This window comes from Eublepharis macularius, chromosome 2 (assembly GCF_028583425.1).
Source record: "Eublepharis macularius isolate TG4126 chromosome 2, MPM_Emac_v1.0, whole genome shotgun sequence".
Taxonomy (NCBI): Eukaryota; Metazoa; Chordata; class Lepidosauria; order Squamata; family Eublepharidae; genus Eublepharis; species Eublepharis macularius.
In genome coordinates, this window is record NC_072791.1 from 7,720,427 (window position 1) to 7,741,476 (window position 21,050).

Consider the following 21,050-nt stretch of genomic DNA (forward strand, 5'->3'; position numbering starts at 1 on the left):
CAGAGGACGCTTCGATCTGGAGAAAAACAGTTATTAAATGTTATTTATTGCTATTAATAATTAACTGCTAAACAGCTATTAATGTTCACTGGCCCCAGGGAGGCCCGCCTAGCATCAACCAGAGCCAGGGCCTTTTCGGTCCTGGCTCCAACCTGGTGGAATGCTCTGTCTAATGAGACCAAGGCCCGGCTGGATTTGTTATCCTTCCACCGGGCCTGTAAGATGGAGCTGTTCCGCCAGGTGTATGGTTGAGGCTAGGCAGGACCCCCACCAGTCGAATTAAATAGAACGGGGCCCTCCCTATTAGAGCATCCACCCCCAAAAATCTTCTTCTTAACATATTGTCAGTGACAGTTTGAGTGTTGGACTCAGTTAAACTATTTTTGTGCTGCTCTGTTTTTTTAAATACTTAAATTGTATGTATTGTGATTTTAAATTGTGAAATGTAAACTTTAAAGTCTATGAATGTAATCCGCCCGGAGCCTGCTGGTGCAGGGAGGGCAGAATAGAAATTGAAAATAAATAAATTAAATAAATAAAATCCCTGCAGTGTTTTTGCCAGTGCTTGTAATAAGCAGGTGTCTCAGTTTGTCCAGCTTGTTTCAGAGAAAGGCTCCCTGCACTGGGGGATAGTTAGCACAGTTCACCTGTAAGACCCAACCTGCTGTCTGCCTGTTGAGGTCCCAGCAGCGCTTCTGATGATGGGTCCTCCTTCCAGGTCAAAAAAGAGAAGAGGACCATCGTGGCGATCCTTCTGGGTGCTTTGGAAGATGCCCAGGTGGTGCGAGAGAGCCTCCAGGTTCTTGCCCGGGTTCTTCCTCACCTGAAGGAGAAGGACGTGGGCTCCCTCTTTAAAAACATCACCATGCAGACCTTAAACTACCTGGATGATGTAAGCCAATGAATCGAGCTGTGCCTCTCCATCATATTTCATCTACAATTTCACTAGTTCTCAGGAGGGCTTTTCTGCTATATGCCTCTTCCTTCCTTCCTTCCTTAATCTGTTTTAAAAAGTTTATGCCACCCAACTCAGGGTCCGCAAGCCCACAAACAAACAATCAAAAACATTAAACTTTAAAAACCCGTGTGCGTGTGTGTGTATAAAATAAAATTATTTTATATATTTAAAGTGCATGTATACCCAAAGATTAAATAAATCATGTAAACACTTAGAAAGAAAGGAGAATATGAGGGAACCCCCAACAAAACATGTAAGACTTCACCCAGTGGCAGAAGACAATTACAGAGGGGGATAGATGAATCTCCCTAGGAGTAGAATACTTTGGGTCCTTTCCCTTCTACTCCTCTGTCGCCCCTTCCTTCCTTCCTTCCTTCCTTCCTTATCAATACATCATTATATAGGCCCCAGAAACCTAATTAAAGGATTCCATGGTTGGGCCATTAGCATAGTCTATTGTTAGCATAGGAAGTGTGATTATAGGTGGTTGTGAGCTCGTTCTGCTGGCTGATGTGTGTGCAGGAATGAAAAGAATAAATTCATTCACTTGCTTTCTATTTAAAAAAGAAATTAGAGTTCTTTATTGTAGGAACTCCATAGCCTGATAGGAAAGGAGAAGAGACATATCCTAACTACCTATCTAGTTTAAGGATGGGCATGGATGCTAGGACAAGTCCTGCATCCATGGTTCCAAGATGGAGGGAGGAGAAGGAGAGAGATGTTGCCTGGAACAATGCCAGGAAGAGAAGAAGTGAGAGGGAGGAAGTCAGGAGGAAGAAATCCTGAGAATAGCAATCTACATATCAAAGGGCAGTCAGAGCAGTAACAGGAAACAGAGTGCCCTGACCTCTCTATCTTTCTAACTCTTTGGTTTGTCCCCCTCTGAAACCTGAGGAATGGGAAAGCATTAAATCCTCCTCTTCCAACCCTTCCTTCCTCCCTTCCTTCGATGTTCATTTGTCAGGAATATAGAGATGAGCTCATGACAGATGTATGAACTGCAGTCCCTTTTCTGTACAGCCCAAGATTTGTAGTCATCACACACCCACTAAAAGGGGTCATATCACAGGACGCTGCTGGAAGGTGAGAAACCTGTGCCCAGGCTGCACTTAAATGATATTTTTAAAAAGTCCCTACATATTAAAAATGTTGGACTGCCCGGGAGAAGTATAGGATAGAAGTAGAACCCTTCCCCCGGCGCACTGTTTTCTAAATGCAAGGATTTCTTTTGCCTGGGGGAACATTCGGTCATCACAGTGCTGTGTGCTTCCACATATAGTCTGAAATGGTTCAGCCCAGAACCAGGTTTACCACTTCATCTGCAGAATCAGTTTTGACACCCAAAATTGATTTCTGTATCTTTATGCAATTACCAATATGAGATTTATGACTTGTAGCATTCAAATTTCATATCCTACATAGAGGTCAAGCCTAAGCAGTGTATGTCTTGTCCAGGGCTTTTGTTCTGGGGAAAGAGGTGGTGGAACTCTGTGGGTTGCCCTCAGAGAAAATGGTCACATGGGTGGTGGCCCCGCCCCCTGATCTCCAGACAGAGGGGAGTTGAGATTGCCCTCCGCGCCGCTGAGCGGCGGGAAGGGCAATCTCAACTCCGCTCTGTCTGGAGATCAGGGGGCGGGGCCACCACCCATGTGACCATTTTCAAGAGGTTCCAGAACTATGTTCCCCCGCGTTCCCCCTGAAAAAAAGCCCTGGTCTTGTCTAAATGATTAATCCAGCTCTGTGTTTGATACATGCAACCCGTCTGTGCTTCACCAACATGTTGTGAAGTTGTTTCTCCTTGGCTGTAGGACGATGCTGATCTTCGCAGCGCTGCGCTGTGCCTCTTTGGTGTCCTGGCCACTTCGACAAACTCCAGATTCCAAGCATTTTTTGCTGACCAAGTGAGGAGGAATCTGGTGCCACTCCTGATTCACCAGCAAGATCCTAGTCCCCAAGCGTCAGAGGTATGACCTGGAACTCATGTTCTCCTCTGCATATTTGAATCCCAAAGGGATGTGTTCCTTCTGGCTGGGGGACATCTCATAGGCCTTATCTGGGGTGTGGCCCAGATAGGTGAATGCATGGCTCCACCTAAGGCACTGCTTCCATCAGCTCGGCAATCATGAAAGTTTCTGTTCATTAGGGAGACATCCCTGCTGCTTTTAAAGCCCTCCAGTGAGAGTGGAAATACACATTACAAATTACCTGGGGCTGCTCAAGTGCAGGCCTTTAGGTGTGGTCCTCAATTCACATGCAGGCTGTTCTTGCTCGGCACACATGCACGCCGCTTTCACGAGAGCTCCTTTGTGTGACTGCATTTGCAAGTGAGTCCAGAAGGCAGAGCGCCAATTCAGCTCTGTTTTCGCTGCGAGAACAAGTCCTGTAGGCTCCTTTGTCTTGCCAATTTGCATTTCTTTAAGGAGTGAGAAAGTGAGTGATTCCGCACACGTTGGATAATGCACTTCCAATCCTCTTTATAGATCATTTGGAACGCATTTTTTTGTGTGCGGAACAAAAAATCCACCTCAAACGATTGATAAAGTGCATTGAAAGCGCATTATCCAACGTGTGCGGAATCAGCCAGTGTCAAGATCTGCATTCTAATGAATGGATGTGGGAGGCGGGGGAAAATGAGATACTTTAAGCAGTTGAGGAGGAACCTATATCAAATATGTAAATGTACTCATGCAGAGCAAATTGAAGTGTGACTGTGTGAGCGAATGCATGGAAAGTTGGAGGGGGGACATGTGAAATGAGGTTCACGCAGGTACTTTGTAACCTGTATTTCTACCCTGAGGCCAGTGAGGGCTTAACGTAGGAAGTAAGGCGGGCTGCAGAGCCATTTGCTTGAGCCCATTTGCTTGCCCTACACACATTGTGATGCCATGCTGTGATTACCAAACACATAAACCAGAGGGATGGGGTGGCCAGCCTTTCACGCGTCCCAAAGATCTTCCTTCCAAGCACATCCTGAAGTCTAGTGCAAATGAAGAGTGCAATCCAGGCCAGGTTAAGAACGCTGACATTTTAAGTCTGAGGCTTTTTAAAGTCCTTTTAAACTGTTATGCTCAACTCTTTCTCTCTCTCATGGAGTTCAATGACATGTAAAACTGACTAATCTTGGCAGACTGTGGCACTTGTAGCATGGAGGCAGCCTTCCCACCCACTCTGAAAAAACTAGCCGGAGCGCAGTGGCCAGGGATGGAGATTTGGAACGTGGGTGCGGGATAGTGGTGGACAAGGAATGGGGAGGCAGGGCCATGAAGCTTGCTGGGCTGTTGTGAGGATAAAACGGAGGGAAGGCGATCCATGCATGCTACCCTCGACTCCGTGACGGAAGACAGACATCAAAATTAAATTAATATCATGCATGAGCTTCGGTGGCCCTAACTTGGCTAGTGTGGTATAGTGGTTAGAGTCTCGGACTAGGATCTGGGAGACTCAGGGTTGAATCTGTTAGAAGAAGAGGATTTACCACTGTCCTCAGGTTTTAGAGAGGAACAAACCGGAAAGTTAAAAAGTTAGAGAGGTCAGGGCATCTGTTTAATCCTCATGAACTATCCTTTGATGTGTAGATTGCTAATCTGAGGACTTCCTCCTCGTGACATCCTTCTCTTCCTCCCTTCATCACACTACTGGGTCTTCTCTCCATCTTGCACCACTGATGCAGGACTTGTCCTGCCATCCATGTCCATCCTTAGACTAAATAGATAGATAGCTCTCGCTCCTCTTTCCTATGGAGTCCCTATAATAAAGAACTCTCGTTTCTTTTCTATGTCAGACTGTGGCTAAATAATATCCTTCCTACAGGTTCTCCTCTACAAGCAAACAAGAGTCCATTGTTTGAATAAGGAAACTTTACTGTAGAAATGACCCATTATAGTCCACTGTCCTGGATAAGGGATCCAGGATGGTACAAGAGCATTGTTACCAATGAAGAGCAAATCATGAGGTACAAAGTAACAGTTCCCAGCTGAGCCAGCCTCCCCCCACAGTTCTCAAAACAACATCTTTCAGTCTTGGGAAGTTGGACTCTGTCAAGGCCAATCTGGGATGGAACGTTGTTAGACAAAACAATCTCGTTCGGTGAGAAGTCTGCTTGGGAACTTGTGCACCTGTGGGGAAAGCACTTAAACACTAGAAGCATTAGAAAATGGAGACAGTACAGCTCAGATACCCACTGAACCTGACATTCTGCCCCCCTTAAAATAAATCCCCCCCAGGTTTATATGGATAGCGAGTATGAAAAGCTTTGGTTAATCTAGGAGCATGAACATGTACAGAATTCACCCACTCATCAAACCCAGAGTCAAAGTCCTTCCACCTGATGAGGTAAAATAACTGATTGCGTTTGATTTTAGAGTCTAGAATTTGTTGTACTTCATAGTGTATTTGGTCATCAATTAACGTTGGAATGGGTGGAGCTTTGACGTGCCATTTATCATCTGTTGGAGCCTTCTTCAACAGGCTGACATGGAATGTATCATGTACATGGCGCAGATTTTTGGGTAAATTTACAGCAACAGTCACTTTGTTGATCACTTTGCACACTGTAAAAGGTCCGAGGAATTTTAAGGCTAGTTTGCGGCTGACTTGTGCTAGTTTTAGATTTTTGGTGGATATATAAACATGATCTCCAGGCTGCAAATCCCATTCGGCCGCACGGTGGCGATCGGCGTACTTTTTGTAATCTTGTTTGGCTTTCTCGAGGTGTTTTTTAATGAGAGTCCATTGTTGGGCTGCCTCCCCCCACCAAGAAGACACATCTGGTGAAGTCGGGGAAAAGGAAGGGGGAGCGTCCAGTGGAAAAGGGTTAAAGTGGGCTCCGTACACAACTTTGAAAGGGGCTTCTCCTGTAGAGGCATGTACACTGTTGTTGTATGAAAACTCTGCTAGAGGGAGGAGGTCCACCCAGTTATCTTGTTGGAAGTTGATGTAGCAACGAAGGAATTGCTCTAAGATTTGATTAGTTTTTTCGGACTGCCCGTCGGTTTGTGGGTGGTGGCTTGAACTGATTCCTTGTTCAATATTTAACATCTGTAAAAGCTCCCGCCAGAAGTTGGCAACGAATTGTCCGCCGCGATCCGAAATTACCTTGGACGGAAAAGAATGTAATTTTACAACGTGTTTTAAGAATAGATCTGCCAGTTTTCGAGCGGTAGGTATAGTGGTACATGGAATGAAATGGGCTTGTTTGGAAAACAGATCCACTACCACTAAAATGCAGTTATGTCCCTTGGATACTGGCAAATCAGTGATGAAGTCCATGGATATCGTTTCCCAAGGTTTGTTGGGCGTTTCCAAGGGTTGCAATAGCCCCGGAGGTTTTCCCTTGCGGGTTTTGGCGCTGAGGCAAATGGGGCAGGAGGCGACGTATTGGGAAATGTCTTTGCGCATGCCCGGCCACCAGAATTGCCGTTGTATTAAATGCAGCGTTTTCAAGTACCCATAGTGTCCTGCAGTGGGGGCATCATGACACCGCTGTAAGACCTCTTTTCGTAGGCTGTCGGGTACATAAAATCTATTTCCGGATAACCAATACCCCTGTGGTGATTGATTCAGCTTGGATTTGGGCATTTTATCCCCCTCCTTTTCCACCTCAGCCTTAAGTTTCGTTTTCCACTCTTGACTGTGCGGGAGGGGCTGGACGGCGCGGCTGCGTGTAGTTACCACGCCTCCCAATTGCGTAGGTGAGAAGACAGTGTCTATAGTCTCCTCCCGTTTGCTTCTGTGCTGGGGCATGCGCGATAGGGCGTCCGCAAGAAAGTTAGTTTTGCCCGGGAGGTAATTCAAAGTGAAATTGAATTTGGAGAAGAATTCTGCCCACCGTAATTGTTTGGCATTTAATCTGCGGGGGCTTCGAAGGGCCTCCAGATTTTTATGGTCTGTCCAAACCTCAAAGGGGTGGCGCGCCCCCTCCAACCAATGCCGCCAGTTAGTGAGGGCTGCTTTTACTGCAAAGGCTTCCTTCTCCCACACATTCCAATTCCTTTCAGCCTCCGAAAACTTCCTTGATAGGAATGCACAAGGCCGCAGTTTCCCATCCTCCCCCTTCTGCAATAAGACTCCTCCAATTGCAGTATCGCTGGCGTCGACCTGTACTATGAAAGGGTAGTTTTCGTTGGGGTGGCAGAGAATGGGTTCTGTTACAAATTGCCCTTTCAGACATTCAAAGGCTGTTTGGCAATCGGGTGTCCATTGTAATTTGGAGGAGGGTTTCTTTGCTTGGTCCCCTTTATCTTTGGTTTTTAACAGTTCTGTTAAGGGGAGCGTGATTTGCGCGAAGTTTGCAATAAAGTCTCTATAGAAGTTGGCAAATCCCAAGAAAGACTGCAGTTCTTTACGGGTAGTGGGAGTTTGCCATTCTTGGATCGCTTGTATTTTGGTTGGATCCATTTTTAAACCTTCTTGAGATATACAGTAACCAAGGTAAGTGAGTTCAGTTTTATGGAATTCACATTTGGATAGCTTGATGGGCAATTTATTACTCATTAGAGTGGCCTGGACCTTTTGAACTAGTTGAATGTGGTCCTCCTCAGAGTCTGAGTAAATTAATACATCATCAAGATACACCACCACTTCTATAGAGACTTTATTGCAAACTTCGCGCAAATCACGCTCCCCTTAACAGAACTGTTAAAAACCAAAGATAAAGGGGACCAAGCAAAAGGTGATACTACCTTCTGCCCAATTTATGTAGGGGTTGTGATCGCATAGCCACTTGCTGCCCAAAATTAACGGGTATTTGGCTGTTGTACTGATGACAAACGACCTTTTTTCCCAGTGTTGGCCCATGCCCGTCACCACTGGGACTGTTTCTGTAGTGACGGGGTTCATGTTGGTGCCATCCATTTGCTCGAAAATGACTGGGTTTTGTAATTCTCGGATTGGCAATACTAGTCCATTGACTAGGGCTGGGGCGATGATGTCTCTTGAACAGCCTGAGTCAATGAGGGCTTGTACACGGATGTGCATCTTCCTTTCGGGGTTTAGCAAAGTCACTGGCATGAATAATATGGACCCATGCGGCCGGTCCCTGGTTGGGACGGGTCGGGAGTGGATCTGTCGTTTGGGCCCTTTTACGACAGATCCATTTCGTTTCCCGACTGGGGGCTTTCTGGGTTCCCTTCTATATTTGGGGTAGCAGAGTCGTATTCCATAAGCTCTTCTGCCTCCAATCCTCTGTCTGGGGCAGGTCGCTGGGAGATGCCACGGCCTCTACCCGATCGGGGAGCGGGTGTTGGGCGTTGTAACGTGGGGAATGGAGCAGGGGTTGGACGCCTTAGTTGGAGCGGAGGTCTTTGCACAGGCCGATACGGGCATTGTGCCGCAAAGTGGCCGGCTTGCCCGCATTGCAAACACAAACCCTGTTGCCATCTAGCATCCCTCGCTCCGCGGGTCGCGTATCCAGTACCTCGTCCTCCCTTCTGCAAAGTTAAGGGGCGTCTTTGTCCCGTTTGTTGTTGTTGTTCAACTAAGCGGACCTCCAATATCCGATTTTCAACTTCACATGTGAGTTGAATCCATCCCAACAGAGTAGGAGGATTGTCTTGCATGAGGGCTCTATCCAGAAGTTTTGGGTTCAGCCCTTGTTTGAACAGGATTATTTTAGTGGATTCTTCACATCTAGGGCATTTAGCGGCTAGCTGTCAGAATTTTGTAACATAGTCTCTAGCCGACATGCTGCCTTGCCTAATGGCTTGCAATTCTGTTCGGGCTCTGGTTTCTTCTAAGGGGTCTTCGTATTGAGCCCGGATAGCATCCACCAATCCTTGTAAGGTATTAAGTTCCGGGGCCCCAATGTTGTATAGTCCTACATACCAGTCTGCCGCTTTGCCTTGTAACCGTGAACCGAGATGTTCAATCTGGCTGGCCTCACTCCCAAAAAGATGTCCCCATCGATTGAAGAACTGTACTACTTGTACCAGAAAAAATCCCAGTTTCGAGGGATCTCCGTCAAAAGTAGCTTCCAGTTTCACCCAGCCCATTGGAAGGTCTTGCCTTGGGGCTGGTGCGGGGTAATAGTCCATCAGAATGGTCAGTGGCGCTGGCTGCACGGGAGGAGGCTGTTGGGGCCATAGCTGTTGCGGCAGTAATGGTTGCCCGGGGGCCCCCGGCGGCGGTGGTAGATACGGGACGGGGCGTATCGGAGGGGGCCTTACCGGTTGGGCTGGTGGTGGTGGCACTGGTTGTGCTGGCGGCGGCAGCGTCGGTTGGGCCGGTGGCGGCAGCACCGGTTGTGCTGGCGGCGGTATCACCGGGTGGGCTGGCGGCGGCAGCCTCGGTTGTGCTGGCGGTGGCAGCACCGGTTGTGCTGGCGGCGGTAGCACCGGTTGTGCTGGCGGCGGCAGCACCGGTTGTGCTGGCGGCGGCAGCACCGGTTGGGCTGGAGGTGGCCGAACAGGTTGGGCCATGATTGGTCGCTGCGGTGCGGGTCGGCGGGGTCGAAGTGGTATAGGCTGTAATAGTTGATCGGGAGGTGGGAATACAGGTTGCATTGGAGGTAGTCTTACCGGCTGCTGTAGTGGTATTAGTTGTGGTCGAAGCGGGAGGGGCCGCTGCGGCGAAGGCCTGATGGGTGCTGGGCCGCGCGGGCTTGCCCCTCCCAGCGTCGTTGGTCTGGGACCTGGAGGTTGTTCTCGTGGTACGACCTCCACTGGCTGATCCTCCCCTAGGATTTGTTGTATGGGGATGATTACTGGAGTTTGGTGTGGCGTTCCCTCCCTTGGGGGAGCTGGAGGCTCTTCTGGCTGGTCCGGCCGGACCGTTATCGGGGAAGTTGGAGGGGGTACCACCGGCGACTCTGTCGGGCGGGTTGGCTCCTCTCCACTCCCTCCTGGAACTTCCACTGGAGTATCCCCGGAATGCGGAACCTCGTCCGGCCTAGGGGTTTCCGTTGGAGTCTCTCCCGGCTCTCCAGGGCAGGGCTCCCCCTCTTCCTCCGGTTCGGAAGGCTCGTCTGGGGGCTGCACGGGAGACTCGTTTGAGGGCGGCGGCTGCAACGGGGCAGGTTCCCCCGGATTGGAGATTACACTTTGTAGGGTGGCTATTTGTATAGCCATCTCTTCTGGTGATGGTCTCTCTCCCGCCACCATCAATGAGAGTAGATGTATAGCATGGGCTAGGCTTTGTTCCATATCGACCAACCTAGCTTCCAGCAATTGAACTCTACTGGGACCCGGTTGGTCCGTCGTGGAGCCCCCTGCGACTGCTACCACCGGGGAAATTGGCCCCCAAGGTGGAGGGTCTCCCTGATCGCCTTGCGATCTCGCTGCTAGAATCCCTTTGGCTAGTCCCGTAACTGCCGAAATGCCGGAATCCACAGCAAGGGTGCGATGTTGCATCTGCACCCAACTTTGTTCGGAAACCTCTGGTTGCTCCGACCACGGAGTGAGTTCCGAATAATCCCAACTTAGGATACCGCGGCGGGACGTGTCCCATTCTGTTTGCTCGGTCGTCCTATTCCAAAACAGCCATGGTTGGCTACTGTCCAATTCAGGGACTGTCTCTAGGCTTCGACGCCCGTCCATGGGTAATTGCTGGTGCACCCCACTGGTCCTGCGCTCCCTCGTTTCTCGGGGTCTGGGTCCCCACTCCGAAGGTGTAGGTAACGAGAACAAGGGGATGGTGGTGGCCGTTGGCTTGGAGGCCTTCGGTTTTTCCTCCCCACTGCCGAGATCGATTAGAGGCGGAGTAGTAGTTGAAGCTCCGTTCCCTGCTGGTGCAGGTGTTTGAAGTTCTTGGGGTTGCACTTGTGGGTTGTCGGGAGACGCATACGGCTCAAACAAAGGATCCCTGTCTGGGACGGCTTTGGATTCCGCTGGGCCCGACTGAGACATGATTGGTAACAAAATGTCAGACTGTGGCTAAATAATATCCTTCCTACAGGTTCTCCTCTACAAGCAAACAAGAGTCCATTGTTTGAATAAGGAAACTTTACTGTAGAAATGACCCATTATAGTCCACTGTCCTGGATAAGGGATCCAGGATGGTACAAGAGCATTGTTACCAATGAAGAGCAAATCATGAGGTACAAAGTAACAGTTCCCAGCTGAGCCAGCCTCCCCCCACAGTTCTCAAAACAACATCTTTCAGTCTTGGGAAGTTGGACTCTGTCAAGGCCAATCTGGGATGGAACGTTGTTAGACAAAACAATCTCGTTCGGTGAGAAGTCTGCTTGGGAACTTGTGCACCTGTGGGGAAAGCACTTAAACACTAGAAGCATTAGAAAATGGAGACAGTACAGCTCAGATACCCACTGAACCTGACATTCTAAACCTAAGCAAAGTGTAAGTTTGTTATTTTCTCTCTCACGCTCACACCAGCTAGTAAGCTCCAAACACCCATTACATTCTCTCTGCAATTGATGCTACTCTGCTACCCTCCTACTAGTTTTTGGAGGTCCAGTTTTTTTATTATTATTATTTTAATAGAATCCCCGCTCTGCCATGGAAGCTCGCCGGGTAACCTCGGGCCAGTCACACCCTCTCAGCCTAACCTACCTCACAGGGTGGTTGTGAGAATAAAATGGAGAGGAAAACAATGTGAGCCCCTCTGAGTCCCCATTGGGAGAGAAAGGCGGGGAATAAATAAAGAAAATAAATAAACAAAATGAAATCAGGCTGGGTTGAGGAACTGAATTTTTCTACATCTTCAGCCAAAGCAAGCCTAGCTTATCTCTGACTTTGGGAGAGATCTTTGGAATCTCCCATCTGCATCTGTTGAATGTGCACATTCGTTTTGTTTGTGCAACTGTCTCATTTCTTCTTCATTGCTCTGGAGGAACCTCCCTGAATGTTTGGGAAACGTTCTGTCTCGCAGGCGTGCAGAGCGGCATTTCTGCAGTCGGTGCGGTTTTTACCCAAGAGGAAACTGAGAGCCTGCATTGAAGAGCTTCACTCCACCACCCCCTTCAACCTCCCATATCTCCATGTGTATATCTGCAGGCAGCTGGTGAGAGAGAGAGAGAGACCCTGTTAATTCAAGTATAGCGTGAAGATATCCAAGGATCTTTCCTCCAACCTAAGGAAACTTCTTTCAACTTAAGTGGCTCTTCCTCCTGCGGAAAAGCCACAATGGGTGGAAGTCTCTGTTGGCTGGAGGAAAGCTTCAGATTTTGCTCAGTGGAGTAGACAGATTGTCTACAGAATTGTGCATATCTTGAGGTTGCTGCCTTGTGTTATATGGTGGTGAGAGTTTTGAACTAAGATCTGAGAGATCTGGGTTCATGTCTCCACCTTGCCCACCTCACAGGGTTGTTGTGAGGATAAAATGAGGAACGGGATACCATGTACACTGCTCTGAACTCCAGGGGAAAAGACTGGATAATATGAGTTCCTAAGTACTACCTTTTGCTTTAAGTATGATCCTATGGGGTAGTTCCAGGGGTCATTTCATGGAAAAAGAGCTGGAGGAACTCATTAGCATAACTCATTAGCATATGCCACACCCCTTGACAATACTGGCAGTGTGTTATTAGCATACCTAATTTGCATATGCCACACCCTCTGCCATCACCTATCCTGGCTGTTTTGGACCCAATCCTGGCCATTCAGGGCCGAAATTGGGCCCAAAATGGCAAAAAGGGGCTGAAAATGGCTGAAAAGGGGCCCAAAATGGTCAGGATTGGGCTGCTGCTGAGTGGGAGAGTGATCCACCACCTGTCAGAGGCCCGATCCAAGCTGTTTCGGCCCCAATCCAGGCAGAAACGGACCCAAAATGGCTGAGAGTCGGGTGGGCAGGGCCACCTGTCATGTGACCTCTTTGGGTAACTGTGTTCCGGCATGTTTCCCCTCAAAATGAGCCCTGGGTAGTTCTATGTTGTCAAATGTCAGTCCTAGAATTGCCTATGCTCTGTTTCAGCATTTCTTCAACTCCGTATTGGACTTTTGCTGATGTTATGTCTTTGTAAACTTGCATTTGCTTACCCTATGGCGTTTATTGAAATGTCCTTGATATTAACTGTACTAATCTCACACTATGTTATCTGCCTTGCGTCTCAGAGAGAAAGGCAGACTACAAATGACATTAAATAAATAAGTAAGTAAGTAAAAACTTACAAGCAGACAGAATGTGGAAATTAGCCATCCCTAGGCTAGACAGTGAACTTATGTCTGATGCATGAAAGATGAGACAGGGAGCCTTTCTAATTTATTTATTTATTGCTTTCCCCTGAAATTGTCCAAAGCAGTGCTTAGAAATAAAAAGGACAACAAAACCGGCCATAAAACAGGACAGCTCCACTTTCTCATGATGTGGGTTTTAAAAAAGAAACTCTCATACCCTTTGCCTTCTTTTGACAATCTTTGGCCCATTTAGGGGTGTGGGACATTTTCTTTGTGGCTCCCTACAGGTAAAGGCCAACCCAGAGATGAAGGAAGAGCTCTTGCAAAAGACAACGGCGTATTTCAGAAGCAGCTGGGAAGAGATCCAGACAGCAGCCCTGGACTTGTCAGGTAGGAGGCTAAGCGAGTTGAGTTCTGCGGAGAGGAGAGATCAGCAAACCACCTGGACTCAAGCGGGGCGGGGGGCATGTGTGTGGCTGCAAGGGGCAACTGGATGTTTCTGAGAAAACAGGAGGCACTTTTGGCCTCTGTGTCTTTCTTTCAGGCCTTGCAGGAGCATCTAGTTGGCTGCTGTGTGCAATTGAATGCTGGAGTGGAGAGGCTGCTGGCCTCGCCCAGCAGGGCTCCTCTTACATAAAACTGAATTTCTGACATTAAATATTTCAGCATCTCCTCAGCGCTTGCCTCTGATAGAGGTGACAAGGAGGAGACGGCCGAGAGCTGCCCGAGGACTGTCATTGCGGCGGTTCTCTCAACGTTGGGGTTCTGATAGGTCTGGAGAGGAAAGGGCTGCGTGTGTGTGTGCAGGCATGCGCCCATATCTGGCTTCCTCAACAGACATTGCAGCATATCTTCACCGCAATCTGCAACCAAACACACAATCTACAAATATTCAGCAAAAAATATGGATCACAAGTGATTCTTGTGACGAAGCTATACATATTTTTCCGAAATATTTATCAATGACATAGACCCCACTTTTCAATGATGTGCTCAGTAGTTTCCTATCGATGTTTTGGGTCACGTGAGGACACCTGCTGCATCTCCACAGGGCTTCCAAAACGGGGGTGTGCTAGATTATAATAATAATTAAGTGCTGTCAAGTTGCAACTAGAGATGGGCACAAACCGAAATACAAACCATAATTAAGCATGAACCAGGCCGGTTCGTGCTTCACGAATAGAGGTGGGCACGATCCCAAAAAAATTAACGATCCAGCTGATCGTGGATCGGCGCCGGCGATGATCCCGAATAAACGATCCGCGCCGATCATCTCCCGTTCCCGAGCCATGGATCGTGGAGGCAAAAGTGGAGAGGTGCCCCGCTGTTCCAGTGATACAGGAACGGTGGGTGATGCCGGCAGCATCTGTGTTTGTGTTTGGCCGTCAGAGCTGCCTATCAGGGTTTGCAGGGATGAGATTGGAGTGCCCATGGCTACAGAACACCCCCTTCCCCCTCCCTCCCTTGGGTGGCTTCTCCCAACTGGTGACTGCTTTGCTGCTCCGTGGTTGGAAGGAAGCCCTGCTGATCAAGGAAAGCTGGGCTTCCATTCGGGTTTCCAGGGCGACAGAAGGAGGGCAAACACAGCTCAGGCATTCCCCTGGCTCCGTTGCCAGGGCAATAGATTGCTGGCGCCTGAGTGTCTGGCTTCCCAATCTGAGCACGATCGCCCCGATGCAGCCCCGATCCGGGCCCCTCCTGACCGCTGGGTCATTGGCCGTGGATGAGCACAATCTGCTGATTCATGATCACGCGATCGCCATTATCGTGGGTTTTTTCCGATCGTAATGCGGATCGTGCCCATATCTATTCACGAACCAGTGGTTCATCAGATCCCATTTCTGATGAACCGCCATGAACTTTAAGCTGGTTCGTTTGGTTAATTTTTTGGTTCGTCACTGCAGACAGCCTGGTGCCAATCAATCAGTTTCCTAGGCAACAAGGGATGGACTTCCTTCAGACCTTCTGCTGACCCGGAAGTGAACTTCTCTTGGCCCAGAAGTGATGATTTTCTGACCTGGCTGTGATGTTTTCATGAACCAAACGAACCAGTTTGCAAACCAGGGGCAGGTTCGTGAAAGCTCGTGGTTTGTGAAATTTGACGAACCACGTGGTTCGGTTTTTTCCAGTTCATGCCCATCTCTAGTTGCAAACAACTTACAGAGAACCCTCATGGGGTTTTCAAGGCAAGAGAACAACAGAGATGGTTTGTTATTACCTTCTCCAACATGTTGGGCTAGATACTGCTACAGCACTAATAGAAGGGTCTCTTGCCTTGGAAGAAAGCTTCTTGTGCCAGAGGAAGAGAGAAGCCATAAATGGAACCCAATATCATTCTAAACAGGAGGGAAGGTATAACCTGATCTTGTCAGATCTCAGAAGCTGAGCAGAGTCGAAACATAGATGTGTGACCACCAAGGAAGGTTCTGCAGAGGAAGGCAATGGCAAACCCACCTCTGCTTCTCACATGCCTTGAAAGTTCCTTGTAGGGGTTGCTATACTTCGGCAACTTGATGGCCTTTACACACACATTGGTCTAAACATCTGCATTAGAAGATTTTCTTCCAGGCTGTGAGATCAGCAAAACCTAAGCTCCCCCCTGCCCCCTTACAAAAGAATAGCAGGGAAGCTCTGCTAGGTAGAGTTATCAACTCCAGGTTGCAAAATTCCTGGAGATTTGGGGGTAGCACCTGGGGAAGGCAGGGTTTGGGGAAGGGAGGGACTGCAGTGGGCATGTGATACCATAGAGCCCACCCTCCAAAGCAGCCATTTTCTACAGGGGAACAGATCTCTGCAATTGAGAGATCAGCTGTAATTCTGGGGGACGTCCAGGCCGCACCGGAAAGTTTGTAACCCTAATGCTGGGGCAGGCCGCAAATCCATCGGGCCCAGCACCATCTCAAACAGTGGCCACTGCACGGTCCAAAGAAGCTTACAAACAGAACAAAATAGATGTAGCCACAGGGCTGGTTCTCTGGCCAAGCTACGTATGCAACTGCTGGGGGTGGCACAATGAGGGGGTCACCAATGCAACACAGGTAGTGGAAAAGACAACAGGCACCGGGGCCTTTTCAGTTCTGGCCCCAACCTGGTGGAACTTTCTGTCGGAGGACAACCAGGCCCGCCAAGATCTTACATCTTTTTGGTGGGCCTATAAGACAGAGATGTTCTGCCAAGCATATGGTTGAAGCCAGTCTTGGGTTGCTTGTAAGCCTCCCTACAGGTCTCCCACCAGGAGGGCTATAAAACCATCTGCCCCTCCTTACATGCGAAGTCACAGAAATGATATTAACTGTGCCCCCACCCCCTTTTTGTTTATATTGTGGCTGGGGAGAATGGAGGGGGCCGCCTTCTTGAGACTCTGACTGTTTATGTACTGTTGTTTGGTTTTAAACATATTTAAATGTTTTACTCTTTGTATTCATTACATTATCGTAACCCGCCCTGAGCCCGCCTGCAGGGAGGGTGGGCTAAAAATCAAATTAACAAATAAATAAAAATAAAAAAGAATATCCACCAGAAGAGCCCTGCTGGAACAGGCCAGCAGTCCATTTAGTCTAACATCTTGTTTCACGCAGCAGCCAACCAGTTGTTCAGGAGGTCCAAACAAACAGGGCACAGTCCTTCCCCTGGTGCTGGCCCAGTCCAAGTTAAGCCTCTGCTCTAACGCTCGAGGGGCTTGGTTCCAACTCAGCCAGCAGCCTGGGAGGAGGAGGTGGCAGGTATTCCTTGTCTGGACTGCTCCTTCCTTGCGGGTTTTCTTTTTTCTCCTGAAAAACAAACCAAGCCCCCCACCCCACCCCCCACCCCGTGACCAGACTTTCCCTTGTGCAATTTCGCTTTTTGCCAGGAGTCATTCTGGAAAGCATGCAGATCGCAGACCTGGAGGAGACATTTCGGCTGCAGCTGCTGGGCTGTAAGTAAAAAAACAAAGCACTTTCATGCCTTTACTGAGCAGCCCATGTCACCCTGAAACTGAGGAAACGGGTCCATTCTTCTCTTATTTTTTTAAATTTTTCCCTGTGTGTGTTATCTGCCATCAAGTAATCTCCAACCTATGGTGACCCTATGAATGAGAGACCTCCAAAACATCCTATCATTAAGAGACTTGCTCAGATCCTGAAAACTGGAGAATGTGGCTTCTTTTATGGAGTCCAGCCATCTCATTTTGGGTCTTCCTCTTTTCCTGCTGCCTTCCACTTTTCCTGGCATTATTGACTTTTCCAGAGAATCTTGTCTTCTCATGATGTGACCAAAGTACAATATCCTCAGTTTTGTCATTTCAGCTTCTAGGGAGAATTCAGGCTTGATGTGATCTAGAACCCACTTATTGGTCTTTTTTGTTGTCCATGGTATCCGCAAAACGCTCCTCCAGCACCACATATCAAATGAATCAATTTTGTTCCTGTTTTGGGTCTTTGTCTTTTCCTAGTGCCTTCCACTTTTCCTAGCATGATTGGCATTTCCAGAGAGTCTTGTCTTCTCATGATGTGACCTACGTACGATAGTCTCAGTTTCGTCACTTTAGCTTCTATGACCAAATATGAGAGTGGCTCAGGAAATGATCAGAGGCTCGAGTCTTTCTGAGATTTTCAGCCAGCAGGTTTAAAGTCGCTTTCGGTTCAGCCGGGGGAATTGTCAAAACCTCATTGAAACCACCCTATGATAGGGAGCGATTAGCAGATGTATTCCCCCAAACATCAGCCCCACCTGGCTAAAACTGCTCAGTGTCGCCACCAAGATTGGGCACAGGAAGATGAAGCGGTGTTAATTTCCAGCCAGGGTCAAAATTCTCCAAGCTGCACAGTTCATAGTGGATCGAAGTGACACAAGAAGATAGATAGAGTTTTTCTTCCTCCGGGTACCCGATGAAGTTGATGGGCTGTCAATTCCGGATAGAGAAAAGGAAGCACTTCTTTACTCAAATTAATTAAAGGGTGGAATTCGTTGGCAGCAGATGTAATGATGCCCAGGAGCAGAGATAGTTTTAAAAGGGGATTAGACAGATTCATAGAGGAGATGTCTTTCAGTGGCTGCTAGCCATGGGGTCTAAAGGGAACCTGCATAGTCAGAGGCAGTCAAGCTCTGAATCCCAGTGCCAGGAGACAACATCGCCTCGGCCTCTGTGTCCTGTTGTTGGCCCTCCAAAGTTACTGGTTGGCCACTAAGAGCAGCGAAACTACAAGAGACGAATCACTCAAGGATGCTCACGTGAAAGGAGTTGCAAGGTTAGCTGGGAAATCGAGTTTTAGAAGACAGATCAGGAAGTTCTCCCAATTCCCCCTCTCTACAGAGCGGCAAAGATCGCTCCTCAGAGGGTTTGTTTATTTCCTCTTTGCCTCCTAGAAGGGGAGGTGAAACTGACAGAGCCTTCCAGAGGCAAAGAGGAAATTAACAAACCCTCTGAGGAGTGATCTTTGCTGGCTCTACAGAGAGGAGAAATTGACAAAGCCTTCCGGTCTGTCTTTTAAAACTCGGCTTCCCGGCTAACATTGCGACTCCCTTCACGTGAGCGCCCTTGTGCAATTCGTCTCTTGTAGTTTAGCTCTGAGTGAGTTGGAATGCTGGTCTAGACGGATGATTCATCTGATCCAGCAAAGAATGTCTTATGTGCCTAAAATTCCTGGCCACAAAACCATCTTTCCATCTGCAAACTGCCTGATGCTCCATCAGTTCCGTTTATCCATTTCTGCTCAGCTTGAGAATAAAACCCTATGGGGGGGGGGAGTCATGGGGGTGACTCATGGAGGCTCCTCCCTCTGAAATTTCAGCTCTCGAAGTACTTCGGGAGGACCCCAGCCGGAAAGTTCAACAGGCAGCAGCGGATGTGGCCACCTATGTCAGGAAGAAGTGGGGGGAGAGAGAGTCGCATGAAAGAAAACGGGATGATGCAACACAAGGACCGGCTCCAGCCTGCAAGGCTCAGCCTGGGACGACATCGGAAGCAATGTCAGTCTAAGCCGTGTGTGAGTAACTTTCCTCCTACAGTGTCATCACATCTAAGATGGAAAATTTACCTGTTTGTTGGGTTGGCATTTCCGAAAGGCTGTCATTCTGCCCGTGTGGTGTGCTCTCCGGATCTCTATTGTCGAATTCTATCTGGTTTATTTTCCACTGACAGCAATTATTGGTGGTTGCATGCACACACAAAAAAATCTTGTGCAGGTTAGCCAAAAATTGGCTATGAAAGGCAGCATCCAGATTGGGGAGGGGGCCCGTTCCAGGTTTTTTGTCACCAAAAGCAAGGAATGCCCATGGCCATCGGCTGTACCACTGTAATGTTGCTAAAAGGGCTCAGCTCACAGCTGGCCAGCAGCAGCAGGGGCCAAGTGCCAACACCTGCCACTTCCCATGCCACCAGGAGCAAGCCAAGCCTCTGCCATGCATTGATACCCCCACATTGTGCTGCCTGGGCAGTCGCATGGGTGGCTTGGCCAGAGATCTAGTGCTGCTTGAGTGCTCACCAGCAGTGGTGTAGCATGGGGGGGCCAGGGGGGCGACTGCCCCTGGTGCAAAATTTTGAGGGGGTGACATATCCACACACCCCCAGGAACACCCCTTCGCTGCTGCCACCCACCTCGGTGCCCAGCAAGCTGGGTGCCCTGGCAGCGCAGCAGGCGGTCCACCTCCCCGCTCGCCTGCCCACCCCTTCACCAATGCTTCCGGGCACCCCGGCTGCACAACAGGTGGTGCAGCTGGCGGCCCACCTCTCCATTTGTCTCCCCCATCCTTTACCTCTTTGCTGCAGCTGCCCACGCCAGCATCCAGCAGTGGTGCGAGCAGCTGCGGTGAAGTAGTAAGGGGCCGTGGGAGTACTCCCAGGTAAGTGGGGGCGCTCCTGCATGATGACGTCACTTCCTGGAAGTGACATCAACATGCAGGGTCAGAGCATGCCCGCGCTTTGCATGCCCACACACAGGGCCAGGGGCACCACTTCCTGCCCCGGGCGCCTCTCAACCACACTATGCCGCTGCTCACCAGGAAGCATTTCCCATTAAAAAATATGCACTAGGATGCACATTTTTCTGGGATGCAGACATCTGTCCACAGGTCCTAAAAGCTAGGCTCTGAGACCCTCTGCTGAGCCTGTTGAGTTTCCAAAGATAGAACACTCCCCAGCAATCCAGACATAGTTTTCGTACATCCCTGACTGCCCCCTTAGTTTGCCGGCCTCTTGCTCCAGGAAGCATCCATTCTGGGCATAAAGGATGGCCTGTGAGCTCACCTGGGTGGCCAGTGACTGCCAGCCTCTTGCTCCCGCCTTGCCAGTTGCTCTCTCTGGCTTCCCACTAGATGAGGTTTTCTTTATGCTTGGCGCTCCAAGGGCTTGTTCCAACCTGCTCTGCCTCTCATGTTTGGCTTCGCTGACGCCAGTTCCGTGGGCAAAAATGACCCAACCCTAGAGCTTTCTTGTTCACCTAATCACCAGTGCGATGCTTCAATAGGATTGACAAAATTCCTTCCATGCCAAGGGTGTGTGTGTGTTGCAAAAAGAGGGTTTGGGATACTTCTCGGTTTTGAGGATCCACAGCACGGAGGAACCTGGTGTTTCTAGAAAATGAAAAGGGGGCTGGCAATATGCCTTCACAGTAGTGTGTGTGTGGGAGGGTCTACTCCATAACTAGATTCTGAAACCCTAAAGGAGCAATGTAAATGTAACCTCCAGGAAGCCTTAGATTGTCCTAACGTGAATGCAAGAGGTCAGCATTCAGCTCGCTGGTGCCAGGGTGCCATTTGGCCTGTAGAGGCTGCCTGTCAAAGACAACATGAAGTTGGCAAAAATGGTCACCCAATAGGGACAAGTTTATATCATCAGATGTGGGAGACAGGAGGCTTGAGAAGGAGATTGCTAGGGCTGCCAGCCTCCAGGCGGTAGCTGGAGATCTCCCGGAATTACAACTGATCTCTAGGCAACACAGACCAGTTTCCCTGGAGAAAATGGCTGCTCTGAAGGGTGAACTCTATGGCATTATACCCCCCTTAAGGCCCCGCCCCTCCACAAACCCCACCTTCTCCACCCCCCAAAT

At 49.0% G+C, this 21,050-nt stretch overlaps 1 protein-coding gene across 1 annotated transcript in view; it reads left to right on the forward strand.

The window, feature by feature from the left end:
- The window catches only part of LOC129324587 (maestro heat-like repeat-containing protein family member 2B), a 90,475-nt gene extending 71,493 nt beyond the window's left edge, over positions 1–18,982 (forward strand). Inside the window, exons 33-38 of the mRNA XM_054971913.1 lie at positions 719–892; positions 2,767–2,922; positions 11,780–11,911; positions 13,311–13,413; positions 16,874–16,939; positions 18,795–18,982. Coding sequence (XP_054827888.1) covers positions 719–892; positions 2,767–2,922; positions 11,780–11,911; positions 13,311–13,413; positions 16,874–16,939; positions 18,795–18,982 — 819 coding nt within the window. The remainder of the gene's footprint in view (positions 1–718; positions 893–2,766; positions 2,923–11,779; positions 11,912–13,310; positions 13,414–16,873; positions 16,940–18,794) is intronic.
- Positions 18,983–21,050: the final 2,068 nt, after the last annotated feature.